The sequence below is a fragment of the Muntiacus reevesi genome, chromosome 15 (assembly GCF_963930625.1).
Source record: "Muntiacus reevesi chromosome 15, mMunRee1.1, whole genome shotgun sequence".
NCBI lineage: Eukaryota > Metazoa > Chordata > Mammalia > Artiodactyla > Cervidae > Muntiacus > Muntiacus reevesi.
Window position 1 is genome coordinate 5,800,825 of NC_089263.1, and position 18,415 is coordinate 5,819,239.

General features: G+C 48.7%; 1 protein-coding gene across 2 annotated transcripts in view; it reads left to right on the forward strand.

Annotated features, from left to right (window-relative positions):
- Window positions 1-2,956, forward strand: part of ADAMTS17 (ADAM metallopeptidase with thrombospondin type 1 motif 17) — a 388,819-nt gene extending 385,863 nt beyond the window's left edge. For both annotated transcript variants that reach the window (XM_065906211.1, XM_065906212.1), the window contains one exon: window positions 1-2,956. In XM_065906211.1, coding sequence (XP_065762283.1) covers window positions 1-167 — 167 coding nt within the window. In that variant the 3' untranslated portion in view covers window positions 168-2,956.
- The last annotated feature ends 15,459 nt before the right edge of the window (window positions 2,957-18,415 follow it).

An 18,415-nucleotide genomic window follows, 5' to 3' on the forward strand; every position in this document is an offset into this window, starting at 1 on the left:
CGGCTCTGACCTACAAGTGCACACGGGACCAATGGACAGTGTACTGCAGGGTCATCCGAGAGAAGAACCTCTGCCAGGACATGCGGTGGTACCAGCGCTGCTGCCAGACGTGCAGGGACTTCTATGCGAACAAGATGCGCCAGCCGCCCCCGCCGCCGAGCTCCTGACAGGCGGCCCGGTGGTCCCGCGATGCTCCGACGCGAGGTCTGAGTCCCGACGACATGGCTAGATGAAAGCCCACCCGCCTGAGAGCCCGCCAGGCCTGCGGCCGGGACCCACCGAGGCACACCGCGGCTCACTCTGGAGGCTGTCCCGAGAATCCGACTGCATAGAACTTGAGAGTGGACTTGACGTTGCTTAATGCTTTTATACTTAATATATTGTTAACAGCCACTGGATGGCTTTCTACGATAAGGAAAAAAGATAGGCATGAGTCACAAAATAATTGTAATTTCTAAGTTCCACGTACCTCAAAGGGAACACCTCTGACAGACGGTCGTCAAGAGAGACGTCACGGGCGCCCCTGTCTTGACTTTTCCTCTGACGTTTGAATTCCCAGTGCTCGATGTACCGCGGGGTGGGGTGGGGGGGGGGGGGAGGATATCCAAAAAAACGAGATGCTTTCCTTTAAAAACAGGCTTTATTCTCAAAGCCAGTGATGCTCTGGATGGGAGGAGGCTTCTCCGGAGAGGGGGCGCTGCCGGAGCTCCCCGGACACCACCAGGACGCCACGTGGCGCTGTGCCGGGTCAGGGAACATGCTTTCTAGGTCCTGGGTCTCTCCTCGGAGGTCTTGTCCCTGGGAGGCTGAGTTTGTGTGAACCACCAAGGATGCCAGGGCTACGTAGCTCTGCACACCAGCCACATGGAGGAGAATGTTCCAGTGGTGTCCGGGTTAGAGGACGCAGCTAGTGTTCAGATCTCTGCGGTCCCCCACACAGGGAGACAGAAGAGCCGCTCCTCAAGGTTCTGTGCGCGGAGGCACGTGCTGGTCTGGCCCTTGGGCTTGCTGCCTGCATCGAGGTGAGCTCAGCGCAGCTTTGTGAGGCTGGGGGCGTTCCCTCTCTGCTCCCGGGGACCTCTGTTCTAGCCAGTACTTCGCGAAGCTTTGCCCATTAGAGATGGCTTCACCCTGACCCTGGCCATCTATCTGAAGTTGATTCTTCTTGGAAGCTCTGACTCAGGCTCTGACCTGGTGCTTCACCCTGACACGGGGCGGGTGTCCTCCAGGACCACTCAGCCTGGTGGAGGAGAGCCCCCTGCCCAGGATGGCTGTGTGCCCATCCCGCTCTCCTGTGGTCCAGACCGTGCAGTGTTCATCACTGTGATGATGTTCCTGACCCACGTTAGTGGGGCAAGGATGACAGAAAAGCCTCAAGAAGGTGTTTGCCTCCTATGGTCACCTTACCCCTCATAGTTAGGCCCTCTCTGAGCCCAGGGAGATGGCAGGAGTGTATGAAAGCACAAAAGATGGTAGGACCCTGCCGCTGGGGAGCTTGGGGAAGGGGACCCGGCATGCTGGGAGGTCTGGTCTGCTGGCCAGCTCAGTGGATGTTTGATGGGTGCTTCTGTTCAAGGACTTCATCATGAAAAACCCATCCTCTCCTCCCTTATGTCAGAGGGGAATCTTAACTTAGGCTAATCTCCATGGGATCATCTCCAAGTGCTTCTTGATTTATTGGTGCTGTGTTTATGTATCTGTGTGTGTGTGTGTTTTTGACGTCACAACTTTGGAGTCAGCTTAAATCAGAAAGAAAGAGACACTCTGCCCTCTCCAGCCTGCCCTGCGGGCTGGCTTTGCTTTCTAATTGTTACTACCCCAGAGGCAGAGAAGTGGTCGGATGGCCGAGCATCTGTTCAGTTCCACTTGAATCTGTGAGAAGTGTTGAGAAAGCTCCTTAGGTGCTCTGTGGAAAGACCCCGGAGGGTGCCAGGCTGGGGCAGCCCACCTGCAGGGTGAGCTCCCGCGGCTGCCCAGAGCCTGTGCAGAACGCTGTCCTCCCTGCTCCGGCTTGGCCGTTAGCAGGCTCCCCCAAGGCACTCAAAGCCTTGGGGGAGCTAGGGCTTAGTTTTCCCCCAGTCCCAGATGGGCTGGACTTTGCCACGGATGGATGGAAAGCTCTCAGCCTTGGGGGCTGAGGAGCGGAATCAGGGCAGCCAGCCAAAGAAGTCAGGGCAGCCTTGCTTGCTGTTTGTATGGGAAGCACGGGCCCACCCGAGCCGGGCAAGCCTGTGCATGGCCCAGAGGTGAGCCCTTTTCCTGGTGCCTCTCAGTCTCCCCGCTGGCCACCCTGGCCGTATCAACTGGACGCCCCTGGCAAGGGCCCCACACCCTCAGAATGCAAGTGATCGATTCAGTTATCGTTAAACATCCCTTTGGTTCCCCAAAGTTCGGGTTTTTCTGAGCTCTTGTAGCTCCGCTGGCACTGTCGCTCTGAAATTCACCAGCCCGCCTTCTGTTCACGGCACAAGCAATGGTTGATCTCGGTGAAGCCGTCATGGCATTCTTGCTCCACTTTGTGCAGAAGACAGTGAAACCCTGTCATTGCAACAGCGATGTTTCTTTATTAACAATACCCTGTACTGTCACTCAAGTACTGTACCTTTCTGGTTGCACAAATGTGTTACTAACTACAGACTCTCACAATCGTATGGTGCTATTCCATTGGTGCACATGAAACCCTCTCAGCTGACCATGGCTTGACATTATCAGAACACAGGGAAAGATCCTCAATGGCAATAATATCATTGCTTTGTTCTCTTTTCTTCATTTCAGAGTCAAATGTATATATTTCCCATTAGTTAACGTACGTACTGTACCCATGGTATTTTTGTTTAACTTCTTGGTGCTGGTTTGAAAGAAAAAAAAAGAACAGAAGACAAACATTGAACACCACTGTAAATGAAAAATTAATCATTTCATTGGAAGTGAGTTGAATATGTTTAATAAAATGTTCTTCCACAACAACGTTAAGCTGTCTGTGAAGTAGAAGACAAAAACCAGTCCTCGAGGGCTGGTGGAGGGAGACGGTGTCCTTGCCTTCTGCTGCAGCCACCCTGCTGGCCTGGGACTTGGCGGCAAGGAACCGCAACCTGCTTACCACAGTTGTGCAGCTGTCAGAGGTTGCTGGTAAAGGCAGCTGGTGGCTGCATCTCCCTGAGGGAGCGCTGACAAGCCGTGCAGTCCTGCAGAACCCTGGGTGGAGGCATGAAGGTCTGACAGCTGAGCCCTGAGGCTGAGAGTCTGACACAGAGCAGCCACCTTGCTGGTAGATTCATCCAGGCTCCGTGGGGGCACAGTGGCCTCTCTGCAAGGGGCCCCGTCATGCCAGAATGAGTGCCTGCTCCCCAGAGGCTTGCCCTTTCAACCCTTAGCTCCTCTCCTAATCCTGCTGACAGCTCCCCTCCTGTGGGTGTGAGGCAGACCTGGCCCTTCTGACCTCCCAGGTTGGGGACTCAGCACAGGCACCACACCTTCACATCAGGGACCTCTGGAACCCCACTGGGCCTGACATGGAGCAGGGATGTCGCAGCACCTACCCCTGGAGGGAACTGGCTCCTCCTGGCGTCAAGGGGAAGAGCTCCCCCATAGCTTCATTAGACAGAATGCCTCTTTTTAATGTTGGAGCAACACCCAGAAGTTTCACAAAATAAAGACCATTTGTTTAGCTAACAGCTAACTCCCCATAGTTCCCCCGTCACCAAGAAACCTGTAGGTTGCATTAATTCCCATCAACCTTCAGCCACCTGCCTCCAGGACCTGTTAGAAGCCTCTCTTTGCCCTGAGAGTTCTGATCTCTCTGGCGGGTTAACTTCTAACAGATCTGATGCTATATAATTTCTTTATAAGCTGCTTAGATTCCGGTCTGTTACAATGAAATTGACAAGCAAGCAATCAGCAAGTGTTGGGCGAGCTTCTACTAGGAACCAGCACTTCCTGGAGCCACCAAGAACACAAATGGACCGAAGACCTGCTCTGGCGTCCCCAGCCCCTCAGACAAGCCTGGAGTCCTGGACAACAGAGAACAAGAGAAAGCCGCAGGAACTCTGAGAAGGAAAGGTCAGGACTTCCCCTGTGGGTCTATTGATTGCCCTTTGTGCACAGGCTAGAAGGCTTGGCATTGAAATCATTTCATTGGCGCTCACCATCTGCAAGACTTTTGGCAAAAGCCCTTATGTTTCTGCTTCTAGACACAAATCTGCCTGCATCTGAAGCCTCCTTCTCTGACAACTGACCTAGTCCTCATGGAAGGCCAGCCCTCACACCTTCCACTGAGCTCCCATTGCCTCTCTGCACCCCCTCTCTACCTCCAGACTTTCATTCATTCTCCAAACCTCTCCCCTGGCTTTTGCCCCCTGCACTGACGCTGTTCTTGACGAGTCCCCAGTGACCTTCTGGGCGTGACCTGCAGACATCTTCAGCAGCCCTCTCCCTTGGGACACCTCCTCTCCTGACTTCCCCTCCTCTGTTCCCTAGCTCCCCTTCCTCCGGCAGCTCTCTAGATGACAGGGTGCTCCAGAGCTTGGTCCTACACCCGCTTCTCTCTCTTTCCTTTCTCCCTAGGTCATGTCACCCACTCAAGGCTTTTGCAACCACTGACATTTTGGTATCTCTCAAATTAACCTCTTCCATCCTGGCCTCTCTCTCAGCCTCCATATTCATGTGTGCCCTCTGCACATGCACAGTCAATTCCACGGGAAGCCCCAGGGCTGGGATGGCCCCTCAGAGGAGTTCCAGTTCAGAGATTCAGTGGGGATGGCTCATCTCTGCTCCATGTGGCGTTGTGTGGGGTAGCTCCAAGGACAAGTAGAGCCTGGGACTACCAGTAGGCTCAGGCACTTACAAATTTGGCAGTTGATGCCAGCCTTAAGAGCTTCAGCTAGGACTGCTGATCAGAACACCTATAAGCAGGCTTGCCAGGGGGCTGCTTATCAACCCCGAAGTATGATGGCAGAGTCTCAGTGGCAAACATCCTGAGTGATGGGGATGCTCATGAGAACTATGTCCCCTCATAGGACAACTCAAAAGTTACACAACCTCACTTCCACCATCCTCACAAAGGCCCACTAACGTTCAAAGAGATGAGTAAAGAGTTCATCTCTTGCTCAGAGAATGGAAAGGTTCTGGACGAGTGTGTAAGATGGGAAAGATTGTTGTGGCCATTTGAGGGAAGAGTCTCACACCCCCCTTATACAAAATGCATTCATGCCTCTGCCATCCTACCCCCTAAGCCTCATCTTATTTCAGCATCATGTTCAGGTTTCCAGTCCAGGATTGCCTCATCCAAGTTAAGTGCAGGTGCAAACCCACCATGGATCCTCAGGTGCAGCTTCTGAAACAGTTTCTCTCAACTGTAAGAGCAGTGAACTCAACAGAGACATTATCTCCACCCAGTTCTCAACACCCAACAGAAAATGGTGGGGTGGCCAGGGAACACCACTCTAGATGCTCCCTATTTAGAATGGACGGGAAGGGGAAGCATGTTGCAGTCACTGTCCGGGTCAGCCCTAAAGTCCAGCCTGGCTCACATGGCCAGTCCCATTAGACTCAGCCCTGCTGCTGGGGAATGATTCTCCCTGGGCTGCCTCTAGACCCAGAGAGGCTCACTGCTTGTTGTAATCCACTGTTAATGGAAAGGGAAGCAACGTTCCTTCAAGCGTGCCCCTTTCCCTGGAGAGGATGTCCTGACATGCCCCAGACCACTGGACTCCTGAAAACTTCACTGATGAATGTCTGCTTGATTCTCCCTGGTGCTTATCTCACACTCTCTAGAGGGCAGATGCTGTACTAAGGCCTCTTCTTCTTTGCCTGGGCTGATTAACAATGTCATGGGCACAGTGGGTCACTGTGGATTATGTGGAAGGTGGGTACAGTCCAGTTTGCAGCTGCACTGTGTCAGAGTGTGGGAGAGTTAACATAGCCCCGGGGAAGCCTGAGCATAAGTGGGTCCTGGTGTCTCACATATGAATGTGAACTGGGTCTCCTTTCTAAAAGGACGGAAAAGAATACGCTCCCCAGCTCAACAGTCTTGTGTACGTCTTTTGTTTGAACCTTGTTAACCTGAAAAGCAGTGAGTTTGGGGCTCGTTCTTGCCTTCGGTTGTGGTAGTCCACTGTCCTGTGAAGGACCCAACCCCAGACTGACTTACAGGGGGATATGACGAGGTCTTTAAGTGTTTTGCTGAAATATTCCTTTCTCACCAGGCCACAATATTGTCATTGACTTCCTGTCTTGCCTGGGGAGTGGGAGGCAGTTTCGGATTGCACAAAGGTCAGTTCCCCTGTGTTAAGGGTGAGGCCGGGATGGGCTCAGCTGTGAGTCAGCCGATGCTGCTGGAAGCTGGGGGTAGGTGGTCCATTAGGGAGATCAGCATGGCACACCACAGCACCCACTGCAGGTCTCAGACCTGGATGCTGCAAAACCAAGTTCCCAGTCTCCTTCCTCTCACATGGTCTTCCTACTCTGGAGGCTTCTCCATCTCGATGTCAGACACTGTCTGTAGGATGAGACACTGCCCATCAACACCTCAGAGCCATCCTTGTCTCCTCAGTTTTGCTTCCATCCCCAGTTAATACAACCACAATGGCATTTGTCCTGCCTCCAGATTAAGTCTGTTATCTGTCTGCTGCCTCCTGTGTCTTGCTGCCACCACTGTGTACACATCACAGACCTTGCCCCAGGGCCTCACCAAAGATTCCTGATGACCTTCCTCCCACCTGACTCTTTCCACTATCACAGACCTCACCCCGGGACCCCACCAAAGCTTCCTGACAACCTCCCTCCCGCCTGACTCCAGAACATTCTCACAGCCTAGTCAGAGTAAGACTTCAGAAACATAAATCCTGGCCTTCCCCACTTAAAACCCTTCACTAGCTACTTGCCCCTGGAATCTTCTCACTTCAAGCCCAGTGTGATCGGGGCTCCTGTTGTCCTCCTCTCCCACCCACGTCCACACACACACACACACCAGCCCACAGTCCCCTTTCTGTCGGGCTCCTCTACCCTCGTCGCCACCCCCAGGCCTTTGCAGGTATCTTTCCCTCCCTTTGCAACGTCCCCGCCTGCCCGCAGTCCTTCCCGTGGCTGGTCATCGTCACCCTTTGTGCTGCAGCTGACACATCATTCAGCAGACAGCTGCTCCCAGCACTCTATCTCAGGTGGGCCCCCTGGCCCAACAGCCGTCTTCCTTCCCTCCTCGATATTTGTCCTAACCTATCACTATTTTGTAAACTTTCAAACTTACGTCATGCCTTTTTCCCATCTAGAAAGTGAATTTCATCCAGCCAGAAAACAGGTCCTCTTGTGTATGGCTGGACCCAGCACAGGCATGTCCCGAGTGAGCATGCTTATTCTCTGTTGGTTACAACTTGTTTCTTTTCAGATTCGTTGAGGACTGTACCAGAAGATGTTTATACTGGACAAGAAAATTGCACTCTGAATTCAATGAGTCTTTTGCATGTGGCTTAAATGATACAAATATTTGGACAACTAGCTGTAAGTCAATGAGAACAAGATGTTGGCTGTTTTTCACACTCTCCCTCTTGTACAACACCCCTTGCCAACTGAGACAGGTGTTTTCAGGTGGTTTCCATAGTGATCTAGAAGCTGTTTTCTTTCGTTTTCATCTTTCAAAGGACAGTGACGGACTCAGGAGGAAGAGAAAGTCCCTGGTTTGCTAAGGATTTTGTAAAGCTTGTTGTGGTGCCACCATCTGGTGTTTCTGGAATAAAAGTTTAACACAACAAGGTTTATGGACTCAGCCAGGACAATCCCCGTACCTGGCTGGGTTCTTGTGCGACAGGAGTGCTCCCTGTGGGGCTCCATGAGCAGGACCACTCTTATCGCGTGCTCCCCGGCCCCCGCCCCTTGCACTATGACACTGGCATTCCCATGGCCCTGAAGCCTTCTCAGAAAAATAACTGCTTTCAGATCCTGAGCAGCTTCAGCATGGCAGGGCATAACATTCAAAAATGACCAAGAGATTAGAAAGTTTCCTCCTAGAATTTCTTACAACACTGAGATTTCCCTTGGAAAAGACCAAATACTCAGGTCTGAGGAACCCATACCACTCTAAGAAGAATGTAAATGACCCAGTGAATCAAAGGGTCCCTTGGCAGATAGAGGTCCGGCGAGCCAAAGAAAAACCCCTTTCTGACAGAGCAGAGAGAGCTGCCCCGCGCTGCGGCCCCGTGCTCAGAGCGCATGCGCACAGCCATGCAGGCCACCTTAAGTGACGCTTGGGAGATGGGAGCCTCCTTCCAGCTTCCAGCAGGCTTCTTCCTGCTTCCTCCATGATCTCTTGCTCCTTCTCTCTCTCTTATTCATGCTTTCCACCATGCTACCTCACTTTCTGTCTCCTCCTTGGGCTGGCATTTATTTATTTATTCTCCCTATATCCATCTCTCTTTTCCTCTTCCTTCTCTTTCCACTGCCTAAATTTTCCCCACTCTTTCCAATTTCAAATGACTTTCTACTTCTGACTCTGTGTCCCTGTAAGAACTTCCATTGAGGGCTCAAGGAATAATAAACTTCTCTAGGGACTGAATTTCCACCAAGCCTTTAGATGACCAAGTACCCTTTAAAATTTCACTCTCAAGCCACTCATCCAGGATCCTTGCAAACTAACTGCTCTTTAGAAGTTTTAGAGGTCTCTGGGGTCTCACTTCTAGCTTAACTCTATATGTGCCAATCACACCTTCAGCAATCCTTTGGCTAATGATGTATCTCCAGCTATTGGTTTTCTCACCACGGATGTTAAGATTTAAGGTGTCAGTTGATAGTTATAAAACAGCATTTTTGGAAGTTCTGTCCAAAGATTGCTATATATTAACACATCATTAAAAGAATATATTGCAAAGTCAACATACAATTATAATTGTTGACCTATCAAATACTGAAAGATTTGGAAACCTCACTGGAAGCCGAATGCCATTTTATTAAATTGGGATACAGCAAAGGGAACTCTGTATGGAACAACTGGTTGGTTCAAGATTGAGAAAGGAGTACAACTGGACTGTCTGTTGTCACCCTGTTTGTTTAACCTATATGCTGAGCACATCATATTAAAAAGCAAAGACATTACTTTACCAACAAAGGTCTGTCTAGTCAAGGCTATGGTTTTTCCAGTGGTCGTGTATGGATGTGAGAGTTGGACTGTGAAGAAAGCTGAGTGCCGAAGAATTGATGCTTTTGAGCTGTGGTGTTGGAGAAGACTCTTGCGAGTCCCTTGGACTGCAAGGAGATCCAGTCAGTCCATCCTAAAGGAGATCAGTCCTGAGTGTTCATTGGAAGGACTGATGTTGAAATTGAAACTCCAATACTTTGGCCACCTCATGCGAAGAGTTGACTCATTGGAAAAGACCCTAATGCTGGGAAGGATTGGGGGCAGGAGGAGAAGGGGCCGACAAAGGATGAGATGGCTGGATGGCATCACCAACTCGATGGACACGGGTTTGAGTAAACACTGGGAATTGGTGATGGACAGGGATGCCTGGCATGCTGCGGTTCATGGGATCACAAAGAGTGACATGACTGAACGACTGAACTGAAATGAACTGAACTGATATCCATACACATTATGATATATTGTTTTTATTCTATATATACCTAGTGGACAAACACACATGTATAAAGCATGCGTGTGAACTGTGACCACAGGGTAGCTGGAGGCAGTCTACTGTGGCCTACAGAGTGGCCTGAGAGCGATTCAGTCAGCAGCATCGCTGTGTCCATGCCACTCAGTCAGGACAGAGGCTCCAAAGGCTGCTGCAACACCCATCTGAATGTATATAATTGCTGATATATAAAATGTATTTATATCATGATTCATATGTTAAACCATCATTTTACAACATAAGCCACTAAATTTTTATTAAGCAGTACTGTCTAGGCAGGGTGAAGGGAGAGGTAAATGATGCACAATCCCCTGTCCTCAGAGAATCACAACAATATGAAGTTGTACCTTCTTTTGGCAAACAGTGGCTCTGCCCAAATGTGGAAAAATATTTAAGTCGGTTCAAAAGTAATAGGGCTGTTGGCTCTAAATTCAGGAAAAACAAACTTCGGCCCAAAAAGAAATCAGATCTGCTATCTTTCAGATGAGTCTAACTCAGCAAAGTGGAGTTCTCAAAACTGGCATACCTCCCTCATAAACACCCTCAAATGCATTCTGTGCTTCTGACATCACAAAGTCACTTCATGATGACATCATCTGGCCTTCCCAGCGTGTTGAGGGGTCAGACCACATTGAACAGTCCTGAGTGGTTTTATCCATGCAGACCAAGCTCCTTGGCTGTGATGGGTGGATATCTGTCTGCACACAGCCAGTTGAAGATATAAGCTGGACCTTTGCACAGCTATTTGGGGATTTTCAAACAGTAAATCAAAGAGTAACAAACATTTTAAAGAAACAGTGAGTCATGTAGTAAAATCAAATAGAAAAGAAGAAAACAAGAAAACTCAGAACTGACAAAGTCAAAAATGAAAATGAAAAATTAAAAACATTGGATAAACTCTGGAGATAAAGGAATCAAACAGAGGATTCATCAATGGAAGGTAGGATTGAAGAATTTTAGCCCAGAGGTAGTATAGAGAAGCAAAGGAATTTTTAAATGAAATTTTTGAAAGTTAAGAAAGAGCAATATACCTTGAAAGGTGTCCATTTTTTGTCTAACAGGGGCTCCAGAGTCAAACAGAAGAATTAGCAGAGGAACCATATTGGAGGAGATAACAGCTTAGAATGTCCAAGCATTGCAGAAAGACATGAGTCCTCATATCAAAAGGCATCACAAATAGTGAACAATAGAAAGAAATCCATACCTCACAATCACAGTGAAACTGCAAAAATCAAGAATAAAGAGGAAATCTTTCAGAAAGATGTTCCTTGGTTGGAAAATCAATATTGTGAAAATGACTATACTACCAAATGCAATCTACAGATTCAATGCAATCCCTATCAAATTACCAATGGCATTTTCCACAAAACTAGAACAAAAAATTTCACAATTCGTATGGAAATACAGAAGACTCCAAATAGCCAAAGCAGTCTTGAGAAAGAAGAATGAAGCTGAAGGAATCAACCTTCCTGACTTCAGACTATACTACAAAGCTAAAGTCATCAAGACAATATGGTACTGGCACAAAAACAGAAATATAGACCAATGGAACAAGATAGAAAGCCTAGAGATAAATCAACATACCTATGGACACCTTTTCTTTGGCAAAGGAGGCAAGAATATACAATGGGGAAAAGGTAGTTTCTTCAATAAGTGGTGCTGGGAAAACTGGACAGTTACACATAAAAGAATGACATTAGAACACTTCCTAACACCATACACAAAGATAAACTCAAAATGGATTAAAGATTTAATGTAAGACCAGAAACCATAAAACTCTGAGAGGAAAACAAAGGCAGAACACTCTATGACATAAATGACAGAAAGATCCTCTATGACATACCTCCTAGAATAGTGGAAATAAAAATAAAAATAAGCAAGTGGGACCTAATTAAACTTAAAAGCTTTTGTACAGCAAAGGAAACTATAAACAAGGTGAAAAGACAGTACTCAGAATGGGAAAAAATAATAGCAAATGAAACAACTGAAAAATTATTAATTTCCAAAATATACAAGTAGCTCATGCAACTCAATACCAGAAAAACAAACAACCCAATCATAAATGGGAAAAAGACCTAGACAGACATTTTTCCAAAGAAGACATACAGATAGCTAATAAACACATGAAAAGATGTTCAACATTGCTCATTGTTAGAGAAATGCAAATCTAAACTACAATGAGATATCACCTCACACCAGTCAGAATGGCCATTATATATTAAAAAAAATCTACAACAAATAAGTGCTGGAGAGGGTGTGGAAGAAAGGGAACCCTCTTGCACTGTTGGTGGGAATGTAAACTGATACAGCCACTATTTAAGACAGTATGGAGATTCCTTAAAAACATAGGAATAAAGCCACCATATGACCCAAAAATCCCACTACTGGGCATATACCCTGAGAAAACCATAACTGAAAAAGACACATGTACCCCAAGATTCATTGCAGCACTATTCACAATAGCTAGGACGTGGACTGATGCTGAGACTGAAGCTCCAATACTTTGGCCACCTCATGTGAAGAGCCAACTCATTTGAAAAGAATCTGATGCTGGAAAAGATTGAAGGCAGGAGGAGAAGGGGGCGGCAGAGGGTGAGATGGTTGGATGGCATCATCAACTCAATGGACATGAGTTTGAGCAAGCTCTGGGAGTTGGTGATGGACAGGGAAGCCGACTGGCTACAGTCCATGGTCCATGGTGCCGCAAAGAGTCAGACATGGTGAGTGACTGAACAACACGGACATGGCAGCAACCGAGATGTCCATCAGCACATGAATGGATAAAGAAGCTGTGGTACATATATACAATGGAATATTACTCAGTCATAAAAAGGGACGCATTTGAGTCATTGATAATGAGATGGATGAACGTCGATCCTATTATACAGAGTGAAGTAAGTCAGAAAGAGAAAAGCAAATGTTGTATATTAACATACATATATGGAATCTAGAAAGATGGTACTGATGAAACTATTTGCAGGACAGCAGTGGAGATGCAGACATAGAGAACAGTTATGGATATGGGACAGGTGGGAAGGAGAGGGTAGGATGAATGTAGAGAGTAGCATGGAAACATATACACTACCATATGTAAAATATATAGCCAGTGTCAATTTCCTCTATGACTCAGGGAATTCAAATTGGAACTCTCTGACAAGCTAGAGGGGTGGGAGGGGGTCAGAGGTGGGAAGGAGGTTCAAGAGGGAGGCAACATATGTATGCCAATGGCTGATTCATGTTGATGTATGGCAGAAACCAACACAATATTGTAAAGCAATTATTCTATTAAAAATAAATAAATTTTTTATAAGATAGGTTAAAAAACAAAAGAGTAAGAGGAAATCTTAAAAGCAACCCAAGAGAGAAGGAACAAATGCCTCCTGACAGCAGATGCCCCTAGGGAATGGAGCCCTATCTCCAAAGGGCTGAGAACAGCCATGGTCACTTTGCTGCTCTTCGGTCCCCCAGTAGGGTCCCCTGGGACACACAGTGGGAAGCCAGCACTGTCCTTCTCCAGAGTCTCCCATAGTTGACAGGTTCCATCTTCATGTTTGTGGCCCCATGATCCATCCATTCATACAAAAGCCAGAAACCTGAGAATCAGTCAAGACTGTCACTTTCTGTCTTTAAAACTCTCTTCTGTCTGCCCCTCTTCCCCACCCTCAAATGCACTGTTCTGCTTCAGGCCCATTGCAGCAGCCACGGGCCACCACACCAATGCTAAAGTGACCTTTGGAAGGCTGCGATCTAGTAAGGCCTCTCTTTACTGCTTCCCTGCTCAAAGCTCACCCCTGAATCACTAGCCCCTCTGTTCCCCTCTTGCACACTGCCCAGGCCTACCTGTGAGTCCCCAACTCTCCAAGCCAGGAGTCTGCCTGCAGGTACTTTCTTTACCATCTGAGCTACCAGGGCTCCTCAAGTGAAAGTGACCCCATGAACTGTAGCCCGCCAGGCTCCTCTGTCCATGGGGTTCTCCAAGCAAGAATACTGGAGTGGGTTGCCATTTCCTCCTCCAGGCGATCTTCCCCACACAGGGATTGAACCCAGGTCTCCCACTTTGTAGGCAGATTCTTTACTGTCTGAGCCAGTAGGGAAGCCCCACTATGGCCCACCAGCTGTCATTATAAAGAAAGTTTGCTTGGAATAAGCCATGTATACCTCTTAGTCTGTCTCCTACAACTGCTTGTACACAGCAAAGACAGGAGGAGCCCAGGAGGAGGACTGTACAGTCAGCAAAACCTAAAACGCACAACATGCAGCTCTGCAGAAAATATTTGCTAGCGCTGCTCTAAGTGCTCTAAAATCTCTAGCCTTTCCACAACTGTACCCTCAACCTCCACTGCCTCTCCCTGTGCCCTCTGATGTGCGTTGGCCTCTCTGACTCAGATCCCAGCATTTGATCCAGCGGTCACTTGTCTCCCTGTGAGGCCGAGAGCTTTTGTAGGCAGGACCTGGGCCTCCCCAGGCTCAGCCTCAGGCCCAGCAGAACACTGGGTGGGCAAGAACCCACTGGCAGAGGAGAGACTCCACAAGAGAGCACAGTCCTTCCAGGAATGGACTGCCAGCGTCTGTCACTGCGGCTCTGTGAGCTCAGCATTCAGGGAGGCACTGGGCCCATCTCTGCCAGGCGGGTCTCTGGTCACTGCGACTGGCTGAAACACTTGGGCCCTCTAGGCCCCTGGGTCTGCTGTGGTGCCCCCTTTCCCCTGTTCTGTTCTCAATGACACAGTGGGAGGTGTGTCTGAGCCTGGAGTATGAGGGTCACCAGTCTGAGGTTGGCTCTATAGATTACAGTTTTCTGCCCCAATAACAACTTGTCCTTGCACACTCCAGTGGAGGCAACTTTCTGTAGTTCTTTGATATGTGAGAAATGGAATATTTCCTGCCTTATCAGTTAACAAAGATGTCACAGTCACCAGAAATTGCAGCCACCATGGATGGTGAGCTTGTGAGCCCTGAGGGAACTCAGAAAGGAAAGAATGCCTGCCATCTAGCAGCCATCAGACTGCAGCCCCTCGGAAAGGTGAGCCCCGAGGAAAGGAAGTTCAAGATATGAAAAGAGTGTACTGGCCCCAGACAGCTGAGGTGCATATCAAAGGAATGATTTCAGTGAGCCCAGGCTCTTGCATCTTCCCATTCATAAAATAGTGCTAAATTCCTTAACTTGGGATATCTGGTTTTCTTTAATGAACAATAATCTTTTGATGTTCAGACTACCTGCCCTTTGTTGCAAAACCTCTGAATAACCTGTATCCTCCTCCTCCTCCTAGAAGCAGTTCTCTCAGGGGTACCTGAGATCCTGCCTCCCAGGCCTGAAGTCCTAAAAACTCCCACCAAATCAGACATGGCTCTCAACTTTTAGTTTGTGAATATTCAAGTCCACAGATTGTGACAGGGTTAAAGATAGTTAGCGAAACTAATGAAACTTGTTCTCTTGCAGATCCTGCTCTATTTCCTTCTCGTCTGGCCTGTCTGGACAACTCTCCTGCCCAGCCCCTGGCTGTGGGGTGGGGCCCAGCAATGCCACATCACTCTTCTCATCACAATCTTCCAGGAAACTCCAGGTACGATTCTTTGAATTATGCTGGCTCCTAAGAATCTCATGTTATCTATTTTCACCTTCACCTAAGTTGGTCTCTTTCATATGGCACAGTAATTCCAGGCAGGGGCACCACTTCTCACCTGTGCCCTGAATGCCGCCCCCTCCCTCCGCCCCTGCCCTGTGTCCTCCTCCCGACAGATCCTCCTCATGGCCCTCAGGGCCCCCCGACCTCCCCCTTCTCTAAGAGTCTCTCAAAGGTCACGGCCTAGCAGATGCTAGGCATTGTTGGGGTGTGGTCCCAGGTCCCCCACTCAAGGCACAGCTGGGCAGTGACATGAGGGCTGTGCCTGTCTGTGAAGGATGTCCAGGCCACCAGGGCTGGGGTGCACACCCGCAAAGGCCAGAGAGCCGTGTGCTTCTGGATGAGACGTGCATCATCCGTGTCTTTGCTGTTTTCTGGTGCTTTGACATCTGGGGTCTTGCTGACCTTGAAGGGAATGCCCCTCCCAACGCTAGCCAATTCCTAGACTAGTCTGACAGTGTGTTCCTCACATGAAAACCAACCAGGCCACAGCCCACACCCCCAACCACCTCCTCCGTCAGGCTCTCACACTCTGGGCCACTCTCCACCTGTCCGAGCAGCCCAGGGTCAGGTGCTGGATAACGAGGGACAGCCCTTACTTCCCTGGTGGCTCAGATGGTGACGAATCTGCCTGCAATGCAGGAGATCTGGACTCAGTCCCCACGTTAGGAAGATCCCCTGGAGGCGGGCATGGCAACCCACGCCAGTACTCTTGCCTGGAGAATTCCCAGGTACAGAGGAACCTGGTGGGCTACAGCCCATGAGGTTGCAAGAGTCGGACACGACTGACCGACTAAGCACAGCACAGCCCTTAGACCCCTCTGCAGTTGAAACCATTTTAACAATCCTAAGGCAGTTTACCCTGCCTTGCCTGTTTCTTTCTGTAGAAACCTCAGTAAAGTCTTTTGCCAAAAAAAGAAAGAAACCTTTCCCCATATCTGCCCCCCACACTTTCTGACTCCTGATGGGCCCCAGGGTTTCCTGTGTGGCCCTGAGTGGCGTGGCCTGCTCTCCTCTCCTGGGAACTGTGAGTCACAAACACTCTTGTCCCTTGCAATCATCTCCTGGTCAGTCAGTCTTGCTGTGCTTCATATATTCTAGGAGTACACTGTATTTTACAGCAGGACGAGAAGAGGAGAATGGTCCTGACTCTCAGGAGGATGCAGACAGCACCACAGGTGGACACTCGTGGGCCTGCGTGCCACGGAAGGGAAGCAGAAAGGTCAAAGACTTGGTCCAAACAAGTGGTCAATGGCCATCTCCTTCCCTGCCATGCTCAGCCAGCCTGCCCTCAGCTGACCCGTGGCCTACGCTTCCTTCCAGGGTGAGAAATGCACCTGGCTCTTGGTGGCTATCCTTAGAAAAACACTAGGAAATCAAACACCAAACTATTTACTCTATCTCTTTTCCTGGCCTTTTGGACCTCCTGTCTCCTACCCTGGACCAGGTTCCTCTAAGTCACAATGCATGTTACCTTATCAGAATTCAAAACCACCCCCCAGAAGCCTGAAGGAATTCTGGCGGTGGAATCTAGGTCTGGAGACAGCTTTTGGGGTGAAAGAATCTCAAAATGAAATCCTATTGACTTTGAGTAATGAAGAGACATTACTCTCTTCATCACCCAAATGAAGAGTAATGAGAGTGAGGGGTATCCATCATTCTACAGATGGACGTCACTGTACAGACAGAGGGGACGCAGTCACCTTCACAGCAGAAATGCCCCAGTCAGGGAGGTACTCTTATCGTTAGCTCTCACAAAACGTCAAGAACAGAGAGTGATTCACTCTGCTTCATGGAATACGTGAGAAACCTCACAGAGAGGACACTGAAGGAAAGCAAGGATTTGGCAGGCAGAGGAGAGGAAGGGGCATTCTGGGCAGGAGGGACGGGCTGTGCAGGGGAACAGAATTGGGTGGAAAGTTGCTGGAATTCAGGCTGTAGTGTTGTGGGCATAATGGGAGTTGAACCCAGAGATGCAAAGACCAGTATGTTCCTAGTCCTGCATCACAAGCCCACTGAGCCTGATGAAGATTAATGGCTCAATAAAGACTTCTCAATAAGTGAATGCAGACAAGAGGTGGTTGTGGTCAGACACAGGGGACCCTAAATGCCTGATCAACAGCATTTTGCCATCTGCACGGAGCTGGCTAGCTCGTTTCCAGGCAGGAAAGGACACCTAATTAAGCTTCATTGCTTCTGAGAGCCCATGCCAGGATTGCCGGGGGTGTTTCTGGGCTGAGCGAGAGGAGTTGGTTAAGGCATTCTCCTAAAATAAAGAGTTTGAACTGTTTGTCCCTCAAGGACAAAATACGGTTCATGGAGCCTGTCTCATTATTCCTTGCAACATACATATGCAAAGCATTAGCTAGCAGACTCCCACTCCCCGGCTTGTTTAGAGAGTACAGATTTTTGCCAAGGTCATACAGCACACTAGTGTGTGCACAGCAGTGTGCTTCTGTCCTTTGAGGTTTTCTCCTAGAAGAGATGGCTCATGGATGCCTGGGAAAAGGCAGGGAGATGGGTGAGCTGGACCCAGGTGGCTCTGGGCCCGTCTAGCCTTGCAGTAAATGTGCAGGTGGTAACTTTTCCCAGCTGTGTCCCATGGAGATTCCCTGCACAAACACCTCCTTGGACCCTCCAGAAGGCTCTGGCATCTTTATGTGATTCCCAGTCCCTCATTCTGGTCCTGACGAGCTGGCTGCCCAGATCCATTCAACAACTTTAACAAATATTCATTGAGTATTTGTTGTGTGCCAGGCACTGTGCTAGCTGACATCACCTAAACAATATTGTAGGCTCTGTGCCGAGGAGTCAAAAGGAAATATGACAGGCACAGTCCTGCCTCATGAGCTTGAGGTCTGAAAGCTTACCATTTCAGGGATCAGTGCAATATAATTGTGGAAAGATTGCATCTTAAAGAGATCTGGATTCAAGACACAGGTCTAGCTTCTTATGGCTATTTATAATACAGTGTTACAGTGGGAATTTGTGTCACTAGAAAGATCAAATGCCTGGCCACAGCTGTCAAACCAAGAGTCAAAACATGTCTCTTAAACCACTACTCACTTATGTCTGAAAGCACTAACAACTAAAGAATTTCTATGGAGAGGGTTGTTGGTGTGTTGTGAGACAAAGAAAGAAGGAAAGAAGAGGGAAAGAGAGAGATGGAGGGAGGGA